Source organism: Somniosus microcephalus, chromosome 1, assembly GCF_052327205.1.
Source record: "Somniosus microcephalus isolate GS21.2 chromosome 1, FLI_Smic_1.0, whole genome shotgun sequence".
Taxonomy (NCBI): Eukaryota; Metazoa; Chordata; class Chondrichthyes; order Squaliformes; family Somniosidae; genus Somniosus; species Somniosus microcephalus.
Genome location: NC_140987.1, coordinates 19,425,464 through 19,451,021, shown reverse-complemented (window position 1 = coordinate 19,451,021; position 25,558 = coordinate 19,425,464). Strand labels below are relative to the sequence as shown.

Below are 25,558 nucleotides of genomic sequence, written 5' to 3'. Positions count from 1 at the left end.
ACAGAGAAATGATATTGGGTCAAAAGATCAGGATAATGAAACAGTTTGGGTGGAGGTAAGGAATAATAAGGGGGAAAAAACACTAGTGGGCGTAGTCTATAGGCCTCCGAACAGTTGCAACTCGGTTGGACGGAGTATCAATCAGGAAATAGTTGAGGCTTGTAATAAGGGAACATCTATAATTATGGGGGATTTTAACTATCATATTAATTGGACAAATCAAATTGGGCAGGGCTGCCTTGAGGATGAGTTCATTGAGTGTATTAGGGATGGGTTTCTTGAGCAGTATGTAACTGAACCGACCAGGGGGCAAGCAACCTTAGATCTGGTCCTGTGTAACGAGACAGGATTAATTAAAAATGTCCTAGTAAAGGATCCCCTTGGAATGAGTGACCATAACATGGTTGAATTCCATATTCAATTAGAGGGTGAGAAGGTTGGATCTCAAACAAGCGTGCTAAGCTTGAATAAAGGAGACTATGAAGGTATGAGAGCGGAATTGAGTAGAGTGGATTGGGAAAATAGATTAAAGGGTAAGACGATACATGATCAGTGGTGTACATTTAAGGAGTTATTTTACAACTTCCAAAAAAAATATATTCCACTGAGAAGAAAAGGGTGTAAAAGAAAAGACAGCCATCCGTGGCTAAGTAAAGAAATTAAGGATAGTATTCGACTAAAAACAAGGGCATATAAGGTAGCCAAATCTAGTGGGAGGCTAGAGGATTGGGAAAACTTTAAAAGACAGCAAAAAATAACAAAAAGATTGATTAAGAAAGGGAAGATAGATTATGAAAGTAAATCAGCAAAAAAAATAAAAACAGATAGTAAGAGTTTTTATAGTTATATAAAAAGAAAAAGGGTGGCTAAAGTAAATGTTGGCCCCTTAGAGGATGAGACCGGGAAATTAATGGTGGGAAATATGGAGATGGCAAAAACACTGAATGAATATTTTGTATCAGTCTTTACAGTAGAGGACATTAAGAATATCCCAACACTGGACAAACAGGGGGCTATAGGGGGGGAGGAGCTAAACATGATCAAAATCACTAAGGCAGTGGTACTCGGTAAAATAATGGGACTCAAGGCGGATAAATCACCTGGACCTGATGGCTTACATCCTAGGGTCTTGAGGGAAGTGGTGGTAGGGATTGTGGATGCATTGGTAATAATTTTCCAAAACTCCCTGGACTCAGCAAAGGTCCCGGCAGACTGGAAAACTGCTAATGTAACACCCTTATTTAAAAAGGGCAGTAGACAGAAGGCTGGAAACTATAGACCGGTTAGCCTAACATCTGTGGTAGGTAAAATTTTGGAGTCCATTATTAAGGAGACAGTAACAGGACATTTGGATAATCATAATTTAATAGGACAAAGTCAGCATGGTTTTATGAAGGGGAAGTCATGTTTGACAAATTTGCTGGAGTTCTTTGAGGAAGTAACATATAGGGTGGATAAAGGGGAACCAGTGGACGTAGTGTATTTAGACTTCCAAAAGGCATTTGACAAGGTGCCACACAAAAGATTATTGCTTAAGATAAAAAATCACGGGATTGGGGGTAATATTCTGGCATGGATAGAGGATTGGCTATCTAACAGAAGGCAGAGAGTTGGGATAAATGGTTCATTCTCAGACTGGCAATCAGTAACTAGTGGTGTTCCGCAGGGGTCAGTGCTGGGTCCCCAACTCTTTACAATCTATATTAACGATTTGGAGGAGGGGTCCAAGTGTAACATATCAAAGTTTGCAGATGATACTAAGATGGGAGGGAAAGTAGTGAGTGAGGAGGACATAAAAAACCTGCAAGGGGACATAGACAGGCTAAGTAAGTGGGCAGAGATTTGGCAGATGGAATACAATACTGGAAAGTGTGAGGTTATGCACTTTGGCAGGAAAAATCGTAGAGCAAGTTATTATCTTAATGGCAAGAAACTGGAAAGTACTGTAGTACAAAGGGATCTGGGGGTCCTGGTGCACGAAACTCAAAAGGTTAGTATGCAGGTGCAGCAAGTGATTAAGAAGGCCAATGGAATGTTGGCTTTCATTGCTAGGGGGATAGAATATAAAAATAGGGAGGTATTGCTTCAGTTGTACAAGGTATTGGTGAGACCGCACCTGGAATACTGCATACAGTTTTGGTGTCCATACTTAAGAAAAGACATACTTGCTCTCGAGTCAGTACAAAAAAGGTTCACTCGGTTAATCCCGGGGATGAGGGGATGGACATATGAGGAGAGGTTGAGTAGATTGGGACTCTACTCATTGGAGTTCAGAAGAATGAGAGGCGATCTTATTGAAACATATAAGATTGTGAAGGGGTTGGATCGGGTGGATGCGGGGAGGATGTTCCCGATGATGGGTGAAACTAGATCTAGGGGGCATAGTCTTAGAATAAGGGGCTGCTCTTTCAAAACTGAGATGAGGAGGAACTACTTCACTCAGAGGGTGGTAGGTCCACGGAATATGCTGCCCCAAAAAGCTGTAGAAGCTACATCATTACACAAATTTAAAACAGAAATCGACAGTTTCCTCGAAGTAAAAGGAATTAAGGGTTACGGGGAGCGGGCAGGAATTTGGACATGAGTCTAGGTTCGGACCGGTCATGGCCCTGTGGGTAGCAGAGCGGGCCCAGGGGCCGTGTAGCCTGATCCTGCTCCTATTTCGTGTGTCTAATTCTGTTAGATTCAGGAGATGGTTCTGTGATAGTAGATTGACGGTTAGGATCAGATCAGCCATGATCTTATTGAATGGCGGAGCAGGCTCAAGGGGCCGATTGACCTACTCCTGCTCCTATTTCTTATGTTCTTATGTTAGGCTTCAGCTGGAGTATTGTGTCCAATTCTGGGCACCGCACTTTACGAAGGATGTGAAGGCCTTGGAGAGGGTGCAGGAAAGATTTACAAGAATGGTTCCAGGGATGAGGGACTTCAGTTACGTGGATAGACTGGAGAAGCTGGGGTTGTTCTCCTTGGAGCATAGAAGGTTAAGAGGAGATTTGACAGAGCTGTTCAAAATCATGAAGGGTTTTGATAATGAATAAGGCTTCCTGTGGCAGACGGGTCAGTAACCAGAGGGCACAGATTTAAGGTACAGGAAACTTTGTGCTATCCGGAGGTGAGCTATCCGGCAATCTGGAGCCACCCGCAAAAATCAGCAGCCGTTTTTTATTCTTTTTGTTTGTTTTTTTTGCTTTGTTTGAACAGTCAAGCTGTGCAAGGTCTGTAGCTATAGCAACAGCTTCAGCTACAGAGCTTTAGGGCCACACCCGAGTGTTTAGAAGCTGTTGCTAAGCAACAGTGTTTGTTGTCAAATACGGAGATAAGAATCTCCGTATCTCTCAACATTAACTTTGGAGAGTACGGCAGTTTTGAGGCAACGGCAGCAGCTCGGTCCCGTGGGTGCCGGATAGCACAAAGTTTCCTGTAATTGGCAAAATAACCAGAGGCGACATGAAGAGTTTTTTTTTTACGCAGCGAGTTGTGATCTGGAACGGGCTGCCTGAAAGGGCGGTGGAAGCAGATTCAACAATAACTTTCAAAAGAGAATTGGATAAATACTTGAAAAGGAAAAAATCTCCACAAGTGTGTCAGTGTACGGGGGGTCTGTGTCGGTGTGTCAGTGTACGGGGGGGTCTGTGTCGGTGTGTCAGTGTACGGGGGGTCTGTGTCGGTGTGTCAGTGTACGGGGGGGTCTGTGTCGGTGTGTCGGTGTACGGGGGGTGTGTGTCGGTGTACGGGGGGTCTGTGTCGGTGTGTCAGTGTACGGGGGGTCTGTCGGTGTACGGGGTGTCTGTGTCGGTGTGTCAGTGTACGGGGGGTGTCGGTGTGTCAGTGTACGGGGGTCTGTGTCGGTGTGTCAGTGTAGAGGGATCTTGGCGAACTCCTGGCTCTGTGAAGCACATTTGAGATGCCTTCCCCAACCCCCACCCGTGACTGAATTCATAAAGGCTGTGAGGGTTTTTTTTGCACAGCTGTTGGATGGATTCTATTTTCCAGCGGGCGTGCGTGTGTTTGTCTGTCTGTGTCTGCGCGTGTCTGTGTCTGTCTGGGTCCTGGCTGACTTTCTATATCCGGGGGCTCAGTAGGGCCAGCCTGAACACTCCCGCCAGCTCGCTGGGCGCAGTCTGGAGCTGGAAGGTGACACCTCCTGGTCTGTGTGACTCCCTGTCTTTGACCATCCAGCCCCCAGTGGGTTTTTGAGGGGCGGGTGGGGTGTGGTGGGGGAAGTGAGCAGGTGTTTTCAGTACAATGCCTGGTTTGGGGAACTGGCCACAGGCTGCACTGACGGGTGGGGGGAGGTGAGCAGGTGTTTTCAGTACAATGCCTGGTTTGGGGAACTGGCCACAGGCTGCACTGACGGGTGGGGTGTGGTGGGGGAGGTGAGCAGGTGTTTTCAGTACAATGCCTGGTTTGGGGAACTGGCCACAGGCTGCACTGACGGGTGGGGGGAGGTGAGCAGGTGTTTTCAGTACAATGCCTGGTTTGGGGAACTGGCCACAGGCTGCACTGACGGGTGGGGTGTGGTGGGGGAGGTGAGCAGGTGTTTTCAGTACAATGCCTGGTTTGGGGAACTGGCCACAGGCTGCACTGACGGGTGGGGGGAGGTGAGCAGGTGTTTTCAGTACAATGCCTGGTTTGGGGAACTGGCCACAGGCTGCACTGACGGGTGGGGTGTGGTGGGGGAGGTGAGCAGGTGTTTTCAGTACAATGCCTGGTTTGGGGTTCTGGCCACAGGCTGCACTGACGGGGTTATGTTCAATTGCAGAAGAGCTAAGCTGCGACTGTACCTGGAGCAGCTGAAGGAGCTGGTTCCCCTCGGCCCAGACTGTTCCAGACACACCACTCTCAGCCTACTGAAGCGAGCAAGGACTCACATCAAGGTAAACCGCCGATTCTTGTCTCCTTCCTCCTGCATCAGATTCACCAGCAATCTGGAGCCATCACCCATTGCAGTAATTTTTGGGGATGCCAATTTTTATCTCGAAGGTAAGTAATTTCCACGGTAATTGGCAAAAGAGCCAGCGGGGAGATGGGGAGATTTTTTTTTAATGCAGCGAGTTGTGACCTGGAGTGTGCTGCCTGAAAGGGCGGTGGAAGCAGATTCAGTGGTAACTTTCAAAAGATAAGTACAGGAAACTTTTTTTTTTATCCGGCACCGATGTGCCGGTTCATCAAAAATTCCGGATAACCGAAAGCTATAGTAAAAGATACGGAGCTGAGAGCTCCGTATAAAGCAACAAACCCTGTTGCAGGTTCAGAACAATGGCCACAAGTTCCAAGCGTCTCTGTAGCTTAGCAACAGCTGCAGCCACACCCTTGCACAGCAACAGATCGAGGAAGGCAAGTAATAAAACTTACCTGAACCTACTCCTGAATTTTGCCGGTTAACCGAGATTTCCGGTTATTTAGGTGCCGGTAAATCGAAAGTTTCCTGTGCTTGAGGGGAAATATTTTGCAGGACTACGGGGAGAGAGCAGTATGGAGTGGGGCTAATTGGACAGCTCTTTCTGTCGCTGGGTCAAAATCCTGGAACTCCCTCCCTAACAGCACTGTGGGAGCACCTTCACCACACGGACTGCAGCGGTTCAAGAAGGCGGCTCACCACCACCTTCTCCAGGGCAATAAGGGATGGCCAATAAATGCCGGCCTTGCCAGCGAAGCCCACATCCCATGTATGAATTTAAAAAAAAAAAATGCCTGTAGTGTTTTGAGTGCCTGGGCTTCTTTCATCCACTGGGGCCATGGTCTTCTGAAGGATGAAACCAGGCCGACCAATGCTCGGGGAAAGGAACATTCGACACTGGTCGGCCCGCACCTGCAGGCTTCTTGTCAGGTGTCAGCCGTGGCTCAGTGGGCAGCACCCTCGCCTCACAGTCAGAAGGTTGTGGGTTCAAGTCCCGCTCCCGAGACATGAGCACAAAAATCTTTGGGGATTTTTTTGGCATCTCCAAAAAAAAAATCTCTCCCACATGGCAGCTGTCTCCCATTCTGCCAGCGCATTTCACACCTAATCTAGAGCCGTCTTTTGTCTCCACTAGTCCTATCACCATCTCGTCTGGTTTTGAATACCTCTTAATGTCTCTTCACTTCTCTTTTGTTCTTTCATCCCCATTTCCCAGCCCCCAAACTGGCCTTTAATCGGTTTCATTTCCTGTGTTTTCTCTCAGCCCTGACGAAGGGTTTCGACCTGAAACGTTGACTCTGTTTCTCTCTCCACGGATGTTGCCTGGCCTGCTGAGTTTTTCCAGCATTTTCTGTTGTTATTTCGGATTTCCAGCATCTGCAGTATTTTGCTATAGCACAAAAATCTAGGCTGACACTCTGAGGGAGTGCCGCACTGTCGGAGGAGCCGCTCGTCTTTCGGATGAGACGTTAAAACGAGGCCCAGCCTGCCCCCCTCTCAGGTGGACGTAAAAGTTCAAGACACTAATTCGAAGAAGGGCGGGGGGTGGGGGTGGGGTGGGGGAGTTCTCCCCAGCGTCCGGGCCAATATTTATCCCACAAACCAACATCACTGAAACGGGTTAACTGGTCATGATATTGCAAAATGGCTTCTGCGTGTACTTCATTGGCTGACATCATGAAAAGCGCCGTGTAAAATGCAAGTTCTTTCTTTCCTTCATTCTCCCTTTCTGTTTCCGCAGAAGTTGGAAGAACAAGACAAGAAGGCCCTGCACCAGAAGGAGCAGCTGCAGCGTGAACGCCGGTACCTGAGGCGACGGTTGGAGCAGCTGGCGGTGCAGGGGGTGGAGCGTCTACGCACCGACAGCCTGGGCTCAGCCATCTCCACCGACCGCTCGGACTCTGAGCAAGGTGAGGTGGGCGCGGCGGCCTACTGGCGGGGGTGGGGGGAGGTGCACGCAAACAGCGTCACCGTGTGAGCTTGCACTGCGGTGTGAACCCTCGGGTATAACTGCAGTCTAGGGGGGTACGGTCGTGCGTGGGTTTTCATTTTTCTTTTTATAATAATAATTCTCGGGGTTTGTGAGCGTCGGCGGCAAGGGCTAGCATTTGTTGCCCCGGTCCGGAGAAGGTGGTGGTGGTGCTGGGCCGCCTTAAAGCGCTGTAGAGCAGTTTGGAGACGTCGGTGTGGCTTGTTCGGCCATTTCAGAGAGCAGTTAAGAGTCAACCATCTTAGTTTGAGACTGGCGTCACATATAGGCCAGACCAGAGAAGGACCAATGTTCCCCCCTCATTTTTTTTGGCGGGGGCGGTCTGGCCCCTTCACAGTTATGCGCATGCGCGAAACCTAACATTAGAAAAAAACGGTCCCGGGCTGCGCGGCGCCGCGGCTTAGAGGGAACGCTGGTAAGGACGGCGGGTTTCCTTCCCTAAAGGACATCAGTGAAGCAGGTGGGGTTTTTACAACAATCCCGACAGCTTCGCGGTCGCTTTTACTGATCCCGGTTTATTTTCTCCCCCCCCCCCCCCCCAGCTTTTTACTTTAAACTGAATTTAAATTCTCGAACTGCCGCGCTGGGATTTAAACTCGCGTTCTCCTGGATCATTAGATTACTAGTCCGGTACCACAACCTCTACACTGTTGTACATGTAGTGTCGTGTAGTGGTTATGGCACTGGACTAGCAACACAGTGGGTCACCAGCTCAAATCGCCACCATAGCAAGTTGAACTTGTGAGCTTGCACCGAGGAAAAAAAAGTGACCATGAAAACTGCCAGATGGTTATTAATAAAAAAAAGCAACTGATGTCCTTCAGGGATGGGAGCCTGCTGTCCCTTTACCCTGGTCGGGGCCTGTACGTGACTCCAGCCTCACTTAATGTGGCTGACTCTCGACGCTCTCTGATGTAGCCTCGCAAGCCACTCGGTTTGTAAAACAAGGAGCAGTCCTGCCACCACCACCTCAAGACAGCAACTTGCATTTATATAGCGCCCTTAACGCAGTAAGACGGCTTCACAGGGGTGTTAGCAAAGAGGGATCGCCCGCGTACTGAGAATGAATTAATTGGGAAAATAAAATGGCGGTCGATTACCTTGGCTTAAATCCTGAATCATTAAGTTGCTAAAATCCGGAAGGGTTGACGCCAGCTATTGATGGTCCGTCCTATTTAAACATAGAAACATAGAAGATAGGAGCAGGAGTCGGCCATTTGGCCCCTCGAGCCTGCTCCGCCATTCAATGAGATCATGGCTGATCATCCAAATTCAGTACCCGGTCCCTGCTTTCTCCCCATACCCCTTGATCCCTTTAGCCTTAAGAAATATATCCAACTCCTTGAATATATTTAATGAACTGGCCTCCACTGCCTTCTGTGGTAGAGAGTTCCACAGGTTCACCACTCTCTGGGTGAAGAAATTCCTCCTCATTTCTGTCGTAAATGGCCTACCCTTTATCCTTTGACTGTGTCCCCTGATTCTGGACTCCCCGACCATCAGGAACATCCTTCCTGCATCTAGTCTGTCCAGTCCTGTCAGAATTTTATAAGTTTCAATGAGATCGCCTCTCATTCTTCTGAACTCCAGTGAGTATAAGCCCACTCGACACAATCTCTCCTCATACGTCATTCCTGCCATCCCAGGTATCAGCCTGGTGAATCTTCGCTGAACTCCCTCCATGGCAAGAACATCCTTCCTCAGATAAGGCGACCAAAACTGCACACAATACTCAAGATGTGGTCTCACCAAGGCCCTGTACAACTGCAGCAAGACATCCTTGTTCCTGTACTCGAATCCCCTCGCTACGAAGGCCAACATACCATTTGCCTTCTTAACCGCCTGCTGCACCTGCATGCTTACCTTCAGCGACTGGTGCACAAGGACACCCAGGTCTCGTTGCACTTCCCCTTCTCCCAATCTATTGCCATTTAGATAATAATCTGCCTTCCTGTTTTTGCCACCAAAGTGGACAACCTCACATTTATCCACGTTATATTGCATCTGCCATGTTTCTGCCCAATCACCTAACATGTCCAAATCATCCTGGAGTTTCTCGACATCCTCCTCACAGCACACAAGCCCACCCAGCGTTGTGTCGTCTGCAAATTTGGAGATAGTACATCTAGTTCCCTTGCCTAGATCATTAATATATATTGTGAATAGCTGGGGTCCTAGGACCGATCCCTGCAGTACCCCACTAGTCACTGCCTGCCACTCGGAAAAAGACCCGTTTATTCCAACTCTTTGCTTTCTGTCTGCCAACCAGTTCCCTATCCAAGTCAATATTTGCCCCCAATCCCATGTGCCTTAACTTTACACGCTAATCTCTTATGCGGGACCTTATCGAAGGCCTTCTGAAAGTCCAGATACACCACATCCACTGGTTCTCCCTTATCTATTTTACCAGTTACATCCTCAAAAAATTCCAGTAGATTAGTCAAGCACGATTTACCTTTTGTAAATCCATGTTGACTTTGTCCGATCCTGTCACTGTTTTCCAAGAGCTCTGCTATTACATCTTTTATAATGGACTCTAGCATTTTCCCCACTACCGATGTCAGGCTTACCGGTCTATAATTCCCCGTTTTCTCTCTACCACCTTTTTTAAATAGTGGGGTAACATTAGCTACCCTCCAACCCATGGGTACAGTTCCAGATTCCATCGAATGTTGGAAGATGATCAGCAATGCATCTACTATTTCTAGGGCCACTTCTTTAAGTACCCTAGGATGTAGATTATCAGGCCCTGGGGATTTATCAGCCTTCAATCCCATCAATTTTCCTAACACCATTTCCCTACAAATACTGATTTCTTTCAGTTCCTCCCTTTCATCAGACCCTATGTTCCCCGGCATCTCTGGAAGGTTATTTGTGTCCTCCTTTGTGAAGACAGAGCCAAAATATGTATTTAGTTGGTCTGCCATTTCTTTGTTCCCCATTATAAATTCCCCTGATTCTGACTGCAAGGGACCTACGCTTGACTTCACCAATTTTTTTCTCTTCACATATCTATAAAAGCTTTTACAGTCAGTTTTTATGTTCCCTGAAAGCTTACTCTCATATTCTATTTTCCCCTTCTTAATTAATCCCTTTGTCCTCCTTTGTTGAATCCTAAATTGCTCCCAATCCTTGGGATTATTGCTTTTTCTGGCCAATTTATATGTCCTCTCTTTGGATCTTATGCTATCCCTAATTTCCCTTGTTAGCCACGGTTGAGTCACCTTTTTTGTTTTATTTTTATGCCAAACTGGGATGAACAAATTCTGTAGTTCATCCATGCGATCTTTGAATGTTTGCCATTGCCTATCCACCGTCAACCCTTTGAGTGCCATTCCCCAATCAATCCTACCCAACTCGCTCCTCAGACCATTGTAGTTTCCTTTATTTAAATTGAGGACCCTTGTCTCTGAGTCAACTACTTCATTCTCCATCTTAATGAAGAATTCGATCATATTATGATCGCTCCGACCCAAGGGGCCTCGTACAACAAGATTGCTAATTAATCCTTTCTCGTTACATAATACCCAGTCTAAGATGGCCTGATCTCTGGTTGGTTCCTCGACATATTGGTCCAGGAAACCATCCCGTAAACACTCCAGGAATTCCTCCTCCACGGTATTGTTACTAATTTGGTTAGCCCAATTAAAGTACGGCAATTGTAGGTTACTGTTTTAAATGATGTGGGCGAGGGTGTCGCGTTCCTTTTTCCTTTTCCTGTTTAATGAATAGTCTCTCTCTCGTTTCCTGCCTCTCGCAGTCCCTGGGCGCTGTAGCCGGGTGTTGGGAGGTGGTCCCAGTGCAGATGGTGTCAGTGCGTTGCCTTTGCTTTTTGTGTCACCACTCTGCCTAACGCCCCTTATAACGCCGTCTGTTAAATGTTACAGCGCAGTGTGTGTGTGTCCTGCCATGCCAGTACGGTTGACTTTATGCCGTCTGTTGTAATCTCCTTTTTCCCCTTCATCTTCTCTTCCCCCCCCCGCCCCCCATATTGAGCGAGGAGAGCAACATATGGGCATTTTCCCTTCAGCTCTTCGGCAGGCTCCTGCTCTCGAATGACACGGGTGAGATTGGGCAGGAAACAATGCAGATACATTCCCTTGTCCACTTTTATTTTACTCCTCCGTTGGCATTGCGCCCATTTGAGCCATTAACCACACTATTGTGGGTATCGTGCCCATTAACCAAACTATTGTGGGTATCGTGCCCATTAACCAAACTCATGTTGGCATCGTGCCCATTAACCAAACTCATGTTGGCATCGTGCCCATTAACCAAACTCATGTTGGCTTTGAGCCATTAACCAAACTAGTGTTGGCATTGTGCCCATTAACCAACCTAGTGTTGGCATTGAGCCCATTAACCAAACTAGTGTTAGCATCGTGCCCATTAACCAAACTAGTGTTGGCATCGTGCCCATTAACCAAACTCATGTTGGCATCGTGCCCATTAACCAAACTAGTGTTGGCATCGTGTCCATTAACCAAACGCATGTTAGCATCGTGCCCATTAACCAAACTAGTGTTGGCATCGAGTCCATTAACCAAATTAGTGTTGACATCATGCCCATTAACCAAACTAGTGTTGATATCGTGCCCATTAACCAAACTAGTGTTGACATCGTGCCCATTAACCAAACTAGTGTTGGCATCGTGCCCATTAACCTAACTAGTGTTGGCATCGTGCCCATTAACCAAACTAGTGTTGGCATCATGCCCATTAACCAAACTAGTGTTGGCATCGTGCCCATTAACCAAACTCATGTTAGCACATGCCCATTAACCAAACTAGTGTTGGCATTGTGCCCATTAACCAAACTCGCGTTGGCATCGAGCCCATTAACCAAACTACTGTTGGCATCGAGCCCGTTAACTAAACTCATGTTGGCATCGTGCCCATTAACTAAACTAGTGTTGGCATCATGTCCATTAACCAAACTAGTGTTGGCATCATGTCCATTAACCAAACTAATGTTGGCATTGTGCCCATTAATCAAACTTGCATTGGCATCGTGCCCATTAACCAAACTAGTGATGGCATTGAGCCCGTTAACTAAACCCATGTTGGCATCTTGGCTTTAGGGTGAATGCCAAACGAGGCTGGAATTGAAACCCGGCTTCTCCCTGGCAGGTGGAACACGACTGCCCTCGTTTTTAGTCTTTGCCACCATGGTTACTGGTGATGGTCACTTAGCCCACGAGTGTAGACGAAAGTAACAGCTCCACGTGCAGCCGGGCATCCCACGTACGTGTGTGTATGATGGAGGCACCTTGCGTATTACCAACGGCCTGCACTTCAATAAGGCCTTTGACACAGTGAAACGCTCCGAGGTCGCCCAAGGGGGGCAGGGACCTGGCGCCAGGATGGAGGTAGAAGAGGAGCTGGGGGGCGGGGTGACAGAAGACTGACTCAAAGAGAGCGATTTGGAGGAGACATTTTGAAAGTGGGGAGAGATACAGGAAGACTGCGATATTTCCAGAGTGCAGGGTCACGATGCCCGAATAATCGCGTCTGTGAGTACATGGCAAGGAGCGATGCCAGGTCATTCGGCCAGTCCAGCCCACTCCTTCCGCAGACTACGTACTTGGACCTCTAGTCCATCCGTCTGTCTAAACTGCTGAGGAGAGCTCGGACATAAATACTCCCTGACCCCCCCCCCCCCCCCAAAACATTTAATAGAAACATAGAAGATAGGAGCAGGAGTAGGCCATTCGGCCCCTCGAGCCTGCTCCGTCATTTAATGAGATCATGGCTGATCATCCAAATTCAGTACCCTGTCCCTGCCTTCTCCCCATATCCCTTGATCCCTTTAGCCTTAAGAAATATATCCAACTCCTTCTTGAATATATTTAATGAATTGGCCTCTACTGCCTTCTGTGGAGAGAAAGTAACCACAACACCTTAGGGTTCTCTTTGGCCATGAGCAGCTCCAGACTCTGTGCCCTGGGCTCCTCCAAGTGCATCTCATTTCTACATAAATGTATTTCTAATTACCTTACAAGTGTTTGCAGCTCACCATAATTCTGTTCATCAGATTGAAATAATTTTAGCACCACTTGTTTATCCCACAGTCCATCATTATTTTCCGTGTCATGGGGACCTCGAACACACAGGGTCTGGCTGTTTGCATTAGGCTCATCGCTCACCGTTATTAAAGTGTAAATCGGACAGCACGCACGCAGTTAAACGCTCAAGCATAATATGTGTCCATCCTGAGAGTAATCGATTCTTGTTGGGTAAGGGTATTAAGGGATAGGAACCAAGGTGGGTAAATGGAGTTAAGATACAGATCAGCCCTGATCTCGTTGAATGGTGGAACAGCCTCGAGGGGGGTTAAATGGCCTCCTCCTGTTCCAATGTTCTTATCCTCGCATCTCTACAACTTTCGATCAGGGCTGGTTACCCTTCGCACAAGGTAAGTCCATTCCTGACTGGCCTACTGGCACAGGAACCATGGTAACCTGGGATCAATATTCCCTTTAAGCTGCGCAGTGCTCTGCAGCACCTGCGCTGCCGGCTCATTGGCTTTTAAATAGGAAAAACCGCGCAGGCACGGTATTGTGAATGGGCTGTGCAGCCCCTTAAAGGGGCATTACAGCCCACCCAAAAAATTTAAAGGGAACATTGCTTGGGATGTCTATGATCGCATTGGGCCTGGTACCAGTCCCATATAACTGTTTAATCTGCACTATTGTGTTTGAGATTGATTCATCAGCTGTGTGCTACATATGGGAGTCTGTCCCACATGTCCATTACTGTAACTTTAGTCACGGTAAATTTTATTTTCCCTTCGCTCTTGTACAGAAGCCGATGTTGACATCGAAGGCATGGAGTTTGTCCCCGGTGAGTTGGACAGTGTTGGCAGTGCCAGTGACGTTGATGACCACTACAGTTTCCGGAGCAGTTCAAGTGACAGTGGCTATGCAGATTCTCGCACAATCACGCCGAGGCTCTCGTAGTGGCTGCTTCAGTACCAGCAGAGGACCACATGTCAACGCAGGGCACTTAGAAACCGAATTTTTGTTTTTTTTCCTGAGATGTTAACTGCCACTCTTTCACAGACACCCCAAATACAAGAGCTCTCGCATTGCTGTTACCCTCTCGCAGTTCTTTGAAAACTCAACCCAACCCAACTCAACCCAACCAATTTCTATCCAACTCTACTCAACCCAACCCAGCTCAACCCAGCTCAACTCAACCCAACCCAACCCAACCCAACCCAACTCAACCCAACCCAACTCAACCCAACCCCGCGATGTGATTTTGGTTGAAGGATGCAAAGAAACGTGAGATGGTATTTGCAATAATAAGGGGTGGGCGGGAGAAGGGGGGAAAAGCCAGCTCTAATGATTAGCCTTACAAGTAGAGTATTGATTTTCTTTTAATTTTTTTTGTCTGGTTCCAATCGTGGGGGCTCCACGGTAAAAGTTGTGATGAGCACACGACAGAAAGCGGCGTTATTAGCGGTGTCTGCGTTGTTTTGTCTTCTGCCGGTGCATTAACCGGAGACCACTTGCAACCCAGCCGCTCCGCTCCCAAAGGAGCACTCGTGTGTCTCCTGTCGCATATCTAACGCCTGCCTTTCCCAAAGTAGGACGTTTTATTAAGTAACTAGACAGTAATCCGATTAAGGCTATACACAGTGCTTTTGTTGTCTCCTTGTTAATCCGCAAGTCAATCATGTTATACGGGACGTTTTAAGAACGAGAAGAAACTGTGCCAGGCGGCGCATTGAGCAAGAGAGGAAAAAAAAATTCAAATTTTGCTTCCGCTTCATTCCGCGATTATACACCCGACGCGCGGCAGTTTCATTATCCGTGTCAATTAGACTGCTTCTATTGAAATGTTAGCGATACTAAAGCTGTGTTTGTTTTCACTGTCTGCTTGGTTTTAGTCATTAGAGCATGGCTTCCTAGACAGACTGACCAATCTTTTAATTACACTTCTCAAGAGAGGTCTCTTTGAAGAAAAAAAAAATGACCGAAAAAAAAATTACAAAAATAATAGTCAAGTAATTTTAGCCAGTGTAGTCTCAAATTTCCTGTATCAAAATTTTGTATTATATTTTCCTAAATGTTCTTTGAACCATGCTTGTTGGGTAGGGAGGGATGGAGGGAGGGAGGGAGGGAGGGTTGGTTGGGGGGGTGGAGGGGAGAGGCTATAATGGTACAGGACCCAGACTGGAGTCTCAGGGACTCTCTGCCATTGTCCTATTGTGCCTTGGTGACTTATTTCTCGGAGACCCCGTCGCCCTCCGATTGCTGGCACTCGCGTCCTTCCCTTGCCCCTCAAATGTGGGTCCGATGAGAAGAACTTCACGGCAGCTCTCGTCCTTGTTTGCACTCTTAAACCGACTGCTTCCGAACGCGCCAACCGGGCGGTCTGCAGGAGTCGGAGATCACGCGACCTCGCTCCAGCCGTGACCCCACTCCTCCCCCCCCCCAGCACCCACCCCCCCCCCCCCCCCCAAAAAAAACCTCCTGGTGGGGACAGGTCAAAGGTTAGAACATGGCAGCTGAATTTTAAAAAAAAACCTTAAAAAAATATATATATATTGTGTTATTGCTGGTCCCAGCAATGAGGAAAATCACACTATTAAAAAGCCTCATTACTAGGGATATAGCTCAGTAACAACTCAACATGGTATTTGATTGACAGACTGCAGAATTTCCAGCAGTTTTTTTTGTTGTTGAAAGTTATCTACTTTTTTTGTTTTCTCTCTTTCTCTTACTGATGCCAATTTCCAAATCATGAAAGCAATAGAGATTTTACTTTGATATCATCGATACGCACGCGCGACTGTTAATCGGATCAAATTTCTAAGCGACGTTTGCAGTCCCGTCTGTTTCCTGGGGGGGCGACGGAACGCTGAGATCAAAAACAAAAAGGAAAGCTGTTTACTAAAAGTGGAACTCTCGCCACGTCATGACCGAGATGAAAGGTGACTGATGTGTAGTAAGCGTTGCAGACAGCTCTCCCGAGTATTGTGTGCGTTTGGGTGTGTATTAGTCCCCTTCGCATGGTGATTTCTTCCCCGGGCATTTAAAGAAAAAAAAGAATTCTAACCGAATGTCTTTTTTGAGTACCTAATCAGTGGGGGTTTGATTTCTTGAGGTAAATATTCAGCGGTGTTGCGCTGCTCGTGCCTTTTAATGGCCGGCTCGACTTAAAACTTTCCAGCCAGCGAGGGGACCTCATTCAGTAATGAAGATTTTCTTCATTGCTCGCGACCCTGTGGTGTCAGAGGGGAGTTGGCCAGTGGGGTGGGTGTGCGTTTGCCCAACAAGACTTGGGCAGCTGTTGGCTGTTTCGCCCTCCTGCCTGGGATTGTGGTGCTTTGCCCGCCTCCCCTCCCTACATTAATCGAGAGATCGGGCAAGAGACTTGCTCCCGGCTCTACATTCCTGGATCAGCCGTTAGGAGGTGAGAGAGATTGGGCTGGGTTGACTTTTTTTTTATGTTCTGATTTCTCTTTTTTTTTTAATTCCCTCGCTCAGGGTAAGCTTCCTGCCCTGGGGTCTCATTGTTGGCTTTGACCCGGTATCCTGGCAGCACTTGTGTGTTAGCGTGTTAATACCCGAGTCACAGGACTGTTTTGTGACTTGGGGGCCCAGTATGGCTAGTGGCCGCAGGAGACTGTTTGGCCCATCAGGCCTGTGCCAGCCCTTTGCTAGAACAGTCCAAACTAGTCCCCGTGCAGGCTGGGTCAACATGAAATTTTCAAGACTGAGGTCGATAAGATTTTTGTTAGGTAAGGATATCAAGGGATATGGAGCAAAGGTGGATAGGTGGAGTTGAGGTGCAGATCAGCCATGATCTCATTGAATGGCAGAATGGGCTCGAGGGGCTGAATGGCCTTCTCCTGTTTCTGTGACTGATGCAGAGTTCCAGTCGCATTGAGCGATAGTGCTGGTGCTGCACTTAAACCAGGGCGTGGGGAGGTGTAGTGAACTTGGATCAAAGCCCGCCTGGTTCGTGCTAACCAGTGTATCCTTCGCCCTGCCCCCTGTGCACTGTGCTTTCCTCCTTGTATTGGACCACGGTTGTACATGTACTTCCGTGCCCTGCACTTGCACAGTGGCCCGCTGTATTTTGGAGGGATTTGGAGCGTCTGGTGTGTGGGGCTCCATTGCGTGTCGTGCCCAAACTTTGAGGGAGGGGGGCGAGGGGGGGTGTTGGGCTTGCAGCTGTAAATGGGTTCCGTGTGTCATGACCAGCATTGGGTCCTGGGTTTGTTTCCTCAGCCACCACCGCTGTACCACAGGAGGTGAGACGGCAGAAATTCAGACCCCAGGCTTTGTTTTATTTGAGCTGGTGGGGTGGCTCGATCAGAGTAAGACGTGCCCAGTTTGTACGGTTGTTTAGCACTTAAGTTTACACTGCGGCAAAGCACAAGTGTGGCATGAACACAGGGCGAGGATTTTATCCTCCCCCTCTCCAAGGAGTCCAGGCACAACTATTAGTAATTACAGGGATTCAGACCCAACACTTTGGAACTGGATGTGAGCCTTTTCATGACTATCAAAATGTTTTACTGTTTTCTTTTTCTTCCCTTCCTTCTCCCCCAACCATTTTTGCCTCTAGACTTTGTTAGTACCACTCTGTAAATATCTGCTTGAGAGGGGGGGGGGGGGGGGTTGGGGTGAGATTTAACTTATCTTCCCGCCTCCATGTATAGTGAAGGACCAGTGGGGTGTGTCTCTCTGACAAGGTTCTGGTTGAGTGCTTGCCCTACCTTGGAATTGCTGGTGCAGTTACACTCTTCGGGAGAAATTCGCCTGATTGGAAATATTCTGTGATCCAAATATTTCTTGTTTAGTTATTGGGATGGATGGGGAGATGTACAAAACTCACTTACAACTTTGTCGCTCAAAGTTGACCCCCCCCCCCCCCCAAAACTAGGTGGAAGAAATTCCATATTGGAATACAGCTGAGTGCCGAAGAAGGTCCCAACGAGGTCCAACTCTACTGATGTCTTCCATTAACTCTTGACCGCCTGAATCAAAACCGTTTATCCATCCGGTTCACAGCGGGGATGTGAGTGATTCTTGTAGAGTTAAAACTGATCCTTCCCCACACACGTGCACCTACACACACCCACATAACCACCTACACACACGCATGCCCAAACACAGCCACTCGATGCTGTTGTGTCTTGGTTCTAGGTATTTACTGAAGTCAACTTGAGTCAACCAGTTCACCCAGACTAGCCATCCTTCCGCAGTGGCCTGAGGACGTGTCGGGCTGGAAGGTGGGCTGATGACTTGCGCATTTTCTTTTAAACGTAAAATAGGAAACTCTAGGTTCAGCAGTTAAGCATTTTTTTCTTTTTGCTGGGTGGGGAGGGGGAGGGGAGGTTGGGTGGGAAATGTAGACTATATATTTTAAATAAGGTCTCCAACAGACCAAAACTGTGTTCCATCGATTTGTACAATTGATTATTGCAAAGCATTTAGATAATTGGTCTTGTATCTTTTTATGAAGAATAACGATGGCCTACTCTGATAACTGAGCCCATTTATAGTTACTAGGCCTTTCAAGAAGGGGAACATTGCTGCAGTATTAAATATTTTTTTTTGTTCCACAATCACTGGCTTTTAAAAAAAAAAATAAACATTTTTTAGAAGTCTTTAGAAAGTTTCCTATTTAGAAGGTGGAAAGGGCCACTTACTTCCATTCAGCCTCGATAATTAAACTTGGAAATGGCCCGGTTGTGTTTCGTGTGTGAATTGTTAGAAGTGAGAAAATTCTCTCCACCTTCTGGGGCAGGGGGGTGGGGGGGAAAGAAAAAAAAAAGATTCAAAACTCCCTAAGGCACTAGCTAGTGACTTGGGATCGGAAGCTTCAGCCACTGCAGTTTCTGTTGAACAGATTCACTCTATTCTTGATGTGTAGTTGGGGATGGTGGGTTGCAGGGGCGAGGAGAGAGGAGGGGCTTTTGTGAATGGCTCGAGGTACACTGGATGGGTTCTGTGCCAGAGACTTGTGAATATGTATTGTTGAGGAGTTTCCCCTCAGTATAGAATGCTTTATATAAGCTCCTAAGATGTATAATATAAATTCACACATACATGGTGCTGGCTACTCCCCGTAGCACACTGAAGGTGATGTGTTGTATCATTCATTCATTGTAAAATAATAAAGCATTTTTTTACATCATTTGGTCTGTGTTCTTGTTTTATGGCCGTGTGTTTTAAAATAAACATTCCCTGTGGTGGGGCTTGCACTAGGAATGGCAGCTGTAAGCGAGGAAAATCTGGATGGTAAAACAGAACTAACAGACTCAGGTGTTACCCAGATCAATAGTTTATTACGAGTGCACACGGGAGAACCACCTCAGCCAACCCCAGCTGGAGGCTCCGTTCTCAGAGGAAAAGTGACAATACAGCTTAGTTTATACAGTTTATATTAGACAACACTCACTTATTACTAATGGGGTGTATACATGGGAATATTGATACTTCATTGGTTTACATGGTTAATCAACTACTAAGTCTGTCCTTTGAACTCGAGTACCCCCTGAATACGTCAGTAAAAAGCTTGTCGACTGTAGGAGGCTTCATATTCAAGCCATCCTTTGTTCCTTAACCTGTCCCATTACCACCTCCCCTTGCCTTGAATATCTCTTAATGTCTCTTAATCTCTCCTGCTTTCTATCCTATCACTGACCTTCCCTTTTGTTCTTTCATCCCCCTTTACCCAGCCCCTAAATTTGCTTTCCATTTCCTGCTTTTTTCGACGTGAAGCGTTGACTCTGTTTCTCTCTCCACGGATGCTGCCTGGCCTTTTCCAGCGTTTTCTGTTGTTATTTCGGATTTCCAGCATCCGCAGTATTTTGCTATCGGAATCCTTTTTTGTTACTTTGATTGAGGGATAAATATTGGTCAGGACACTACTCTTCTTGGAAATAATGGCCATGGGATCTTTTACGTCCACCTGAGAAGGGCAGCCAGGGCCTCGGTTTAACATCTCATCTGAAAGACTGCACCTCTGACAGTGCAGCGCTCCCTCAGCACTGCACTGGAGTGTCAGCCGAGCTTTTATGTGCTGGAGTCCCTGGAGTGGGATTTAGAACTCACAACCTTCTGACACAGAGAGCGAGTGTTGTGCTACCCACTGAGTCACAGCCAACACTGGGGAACAGTAGCAGCATCGTGGTTATGTTACTAGACCAGTAATCCTGCAGCCTGGACCAATGATCCAGAGCCATGAGTTCAAATCCCACCACGGCAGCTGGGGAATTTAAATTCACTTAATTTAAATCATTCTGGAATTAAAAAGCTAGTATCAGTAACGGTGACTGTGAAACTACCGGATTGTTGTAAAAACCCATCTGGTTTCACTAAATGTCCTTTAGGGAAGGAAATCTGTCTCTATGTGACTCCAGACCCACAGCAATGTGGTTGACTCTTAACTGCCCTCTGAAATGGCTGAGCAAACCACTCGGTTGTATCAAACCGCTAGGAAAACACCACATGGACTGCAGCGGTTCAAGAAGGCAGTTCACCACCACCTTTGGGTTGTGGGAGCCCGTAAAACCCTCCCGCCATAGGACTAACCACCCTAATGGCTGGTACGAAGATGGTTATGGTCACGGAAGGAGCGTTAAACGCGGCCAGAAATCCTTCCACCACTTCATACAGTTCCCCAAAGGGAACAGTGTGAAGACACGTACGGCGACGACCACCACCTTCTCAAGAGCAATCAGGGATGGGCAGTTAATGCTGGCCTTGCCAGTGACGCCCACATACCATGAGTGAAGAAAAAAAAATATTACCGGGTGGGGTGCTTCCAGTTATCTATAAATATTGAGACGCGCCCAGGGCCTCGTCCCGCGGCACCCTCCCCTTTCCCTTATGAAAATCATGACGTGCTACTGGATGAATCAACATCCCTCTCGCCCACTACAAACCCCCACCCCCCCGCACTTCCCTGCAAATATTGAGATGCTTCTGGGGAAACCTCCTTCAACTAGTGACACATTTTGAGAGCCCCGTTTCCCCCTCAGAAATATTGACACACCTCTGTTAATGTTCCTTGCTACTGCTGACACACATTCCTTGGGGAACACTCCAACATGCAAATAATTACACAGCCCTGGGGCCCCCTTGCCCTAACTTACAAAAGCCAGTTTGTCAGCAATTCAAGGGAAACCGTGCTATAAATGTGGAAAACCTTCATTTGTTTACAGCCACAATGGCTCAGAATTTCCATCAAAATGAAAAAAGACATGACTTCGGGACGTCCCAAAGCGCTTTACAGCCAATGAAGTAATTTTGAAGTGTAGTCACTGTTGTAATGTGGGAAACGTGTCATCCAATTCGCACACAGCAAGCTCCCACAGACAGCAATGTGATAATGACCAGATCATTTTTTTTTTAGTGATGTTGATTGAGGGATAAATATTGGCCCCAGGACACCAGGGAGAACGCCCCTGCTCAAAATAGTGCCATGGGATCTTTTACATTCACCTGAGAGAGCAGACGGGGCCTCGGTTTAACGTCTCATTCGAAAGACAGCACCTCTGACAGTGCGGCACTCAATTCAATTCAAATCGCTTTATTGGCATGACAAGGTACATCTTATGTTGCCAAAGCATCGAAAAACATTTATGGTTGAACACATAAACGCAGGTCTATCCATACAGTGTATAAACAGATATATCCCTGAGTGTATAAATATACATTCATATAATTTGTATATACTCTTCTTAGATTTAATGGTTGTCCCTCTGTTTATGGCAAGCTGTAACATAGTGTGCCGCTAAGGTTACACAATTTCTCTGTTCCCCTAGTAGGTATGGGAGTTTTTGGTCGTCATTCAAATTTCTGAATTCCGGGCATATTTTTGTGAATTTTGGGTAGAAATTCTCCCTTATGCCCTGATATTTTCTACAAGCTGTGAGGAAGTGCATCTCTGTCTCCACCACTCCCTGACTGCAGTGAGAGCATATCCTGTCCTCTCTTGGTAGCCGGGTCTGCCTGTGTCTGCCTTTTTCGATGGCCAGGCTATGTTCACTAAGTCTGTACATTGTCAAGGTTTTTCTCAGTTTGCTATCCTTTACCATGGTCAGGTAATCAGCCATGTTGTATTGTCTGTTTAGGGCCAAGTAGCAATTGAGTTTGTTTTGGGTTTTTGTTGTTTCTGCCCAATATGACAGATATTTTTCCTTTTGCTTAGTGACGATTGTGTTGGGTCGAATTCTCTGTGTTACGATGTCACTGTCCTGGGGCTGGTTATTGTTAGTAGTGTTAGTAGTAACTTCACTGAGTCCCAGGACTAGTCCCAGTCCCAGGACTCCCTCAGCACTGCACTGGGAGTGTCAGCCTAGATGTTTCTGCTCAAGTGTCTGGAGTGGGGCTTGAATCCACAACATTCTCACTCAGAGGTGAGAGTGCTACCCACTTTTTTAAAATTATATTCTTCATTGAACATTAAGAACATTTACAACATCGTGATCATTCCATTGTATCATACAAATCAATTCCGCCACTCTGCACAGCCATCCCTCCACCACATATTCCTGAAGTTTAATTTGTCTCCCGTAACATATATTAATTGATTGTACTTTAAAAATTGATTGTAAAATGCTATCTTTAAATTCCTTTCTGAATAAAACATCCACAGAGCCTTATAATGATCTTTTGGCTTATATTTAAAATACTCTTTTAGATTGATTCTCCTCCCCTTAAAAAACAGCATTCCTTCTTTGCACAATCACTAATCTAGCCAAACTGCACATTAAATTAATTGCCGCTCCGCTAGTCTTGGGCAGACTCTCCTGCAATCCCCATCTTAAAATTGAGTCCCACGGGATTCCCATTCTCGCTCTTCGGTCCCCACCCAGCAAAAAAACTTCACACAACTGTCGAACATAGTACTTAAAATCATTTAACTGCAGACATAACACCAGTAAATGGGACAGAGTCTCATCCCGTGTCCCACACACTGGGCAAGTTGCCCCCTCCACTCACCCAATCTTACACAAGACCATCACGGTAAAAATCTGGTTATGAGCCAATTTGAAATCCAGTTCAATCCACGCTGGACAGTTAAAATTCGCCCACACGCCCTTCCAAATCCTGTTGAAGTCCAGCTGTGGGTATATACTCTGCCAAAACTCCTGACCAGCAGGTGTTTTGAATCTCCATTCTCTAAATACCTCATAGAAATCTTGAGTATTACAGTTGTCAAATTGGACCAACTCTCCCCCTTTCTCCAGCAGAAAGCTTGGAAAAGCGGGGCGCATTTTACTTACTTTGGAGATTTCCGCATTTATTTCTTCCATCCAATCCTGTGGCATTGCCCTCACAATCTTCTCATACATGATCCCTATTGCTTTTTCCTCTACCTCCTGATCCTCCTCCCACACTTCTATCGCTTCTGGCAACCAACCTGGAATTACCTCGTATAATGCAGGTTTCACATATATACCAGCTTTTATAAAGCTTGATTAAATAATACCTCTCCTTCAATGTTGACCCACCTGTTCAAAAATAAGGGCTGTTCTAAAAATTCCTCAGCCCCCTTGGGCATAAACTGCACACTTTTTAAAAATTGGGCCCAAGTCTCTACAACCCCCTCATAAAACCTAGGGAGAAGTTTAATCGATTTCAAAAACATTATTGTATTCCATATACAATATCCTCTGCCCTCCTATCCCACTTCGTTTTTAAAAAATGCTTGAAACAACTCTTCCAAAAACTTGTATTTGACTTCTGAAGAAATCTCCTCACCCATTTGATTCTAAAGGATTTTTTTCTTCAAATCAATATCTGGGATATTGTGTCCTCCCTGATTTCTCCGTCCAATGATGGTATTGTAAGCAACCAAGGCTGGTTTCCCTTCCCATAAAAACCTCACACAAGCCTCTCGGATGGACTTTTCCGCCCACTCAGGAATATCCTCCACCGCCAATAAGTACCATAGCTTAGATAGCAGGAGAGCGAACACCACTGTTACTCTTCCTTGCACTTTCAACCACCTTCTTTCCCATCTTCCCAAAATCTTTTTAATTTTCATAAGCTTTGGTTCCCAATTTAATCGATCCACTTCATCCCTGTCTTTCTTGCACCCCATATACACCCTCAGAACTTCCAAAACCTCCACCACCCTGTCAGATACATAATAATAATTCAACTTTATTGTCATTGCACAAGTACATGAACAATGATCTTGTAAGCTCCCATGACTGGGAGAAGCAAAGCCACTGTGTCAGTGCACGCCACCATTCCATTTCCACCATTCCTCCTGTCTGACAATCTTCAGCCCACTGCCTGGGCCTGCTCACCAGCCGCTCCTCCTGTGGCCTTCTCACCAACCGTCCCTCCTCAGGGCTCCTTCCGTGACCTTCTGCACCTGGTTTTCCCTGATGGTCACCCCTCCAGGTACTAACCAGGCCTGGCTCTGCTTAGCTGCCAAGCACTTGCCAGTGACCCTGTCCCTAGTCCCAGGAACAGGGTCCTATTTGCCATCAGATACATCATCTCCCATAGTCTTCCTGCTATTGTGGTTTCTCCAACAGTGCCACTCCCTTCGACCTCATCTCCACCGCTGACCCTTGCTCCCTGATCCTTCTCTCTCTGGGACAATGTCGCATCTGCACCTGTGAAAGAATAAGCAATATACCTATTCAGAAAAATACACCATTCTATAAAAGAATTTTGACTTTATTAAAACATGACAAACTGAGCTTGAAAATCTGGAAGCCTCAACAATCTAAAGCTGTGAACAGCATACAGACTATTGAGATAAGATAAGTTGTTGACACTGAATCAATAGCCTTGTTGAAACAGGAGGTTAAAGGTTCCTGAAAGTCTGAAGCCTTGGAAAGAACACAATGATATACCCAGTTGTGTTATAATTACACTTCAGAAAGAAACACATAAAAATTAAAGAAACATATGCCTTCGTAAAAGTAACATCAAATGAAACACGGAGACACGAGTCTGTGTTACAACCAGTTGAGGTAACTAAGAAGACAATGGTGCACCCGGTTGAGGTGTTTTTAATTTACACTTTGGAAAGAGACACAAACAGAAGACTTTGGTAAGAATGACATCAAATAGATGCATCTGCGCCACACTGTTTTTTATGATAAGCTTTGAACACCTAAAGGTAGAGACACAATTCTTAATGCTACAAGCTGAACTAACTGTAAAAATCTGACTCACGGGGAAACATAGAAGATAGGACTAGGAGTAGGCCATTCGGCTCCTCAAGCCTGCTCCGCCATTCAATGCGATCATGGCTGATCATCCAAATTCAGTACCCTGTCCCTGCTTTCTCACCATATCCCTTGATCCCTTTAGCTGTAAGAAATATATCCAACTCCTTCTTGAATATATTTAATGAATTGGCCTCTACTGCCTTCTGTGGAAGAGAATTCCACAGGTTCACCACTCTCTGGGTGAAGAAATTCCTCATCTCTGTCCTAAATGGCTTACCCCTTATCCTTAGACTGTGACCCCTGGTTCTGGACTCCCCCGCCATCGAGAAGATCCTTCCTGCATCTAGTCTGTCTAGTCCTGTTAGAATTTTCTAAGTTTCAATGAGATCCCCTCTCATTCTTCTAAACTCCAGTGAGTACAAGCCCAATCGACCCAATCTCTCCTCATATGTCATTCCTGCCATCCCAGGTATCAGCCTGGTGAATCTTCGCTGCA

At 46.5% G+C, this 25,558-nt stretch overlaps 1 protein-coding gene across 1 annotated transcript in view; it reads left to right on the top strand.

Annotated features, from left to right (window-relative positions):
- Positions 1–19,052, top strand: part of mxd4 (MAX dimerization protein 4) — a 51,828-nt gene extending 32,776 nt beyond the window's left edge. Inside the window, exons 4-6 of the mRNA XM_085972507.1 lie at positions 4,766–4,880; positions 6,645–6,813; positions 13,698–19,052. Of these exons, the coding sequence (XP_085828633.1) occupies positions 4,766–4,880; positions 6,645–6,813; positions 13,698–13,852 (439 nt within the window). The 3' untranslated portion in view covers positions 13,853–19,052. The remainder of the gene's footprint in view (positions 1–4,765; positions 4,881–6,644; positions 6,814–13,697) is intronic.
- The last annotated feature ends 6,506 nt before the right edge of the window (positions 19,053–25,558 follow it).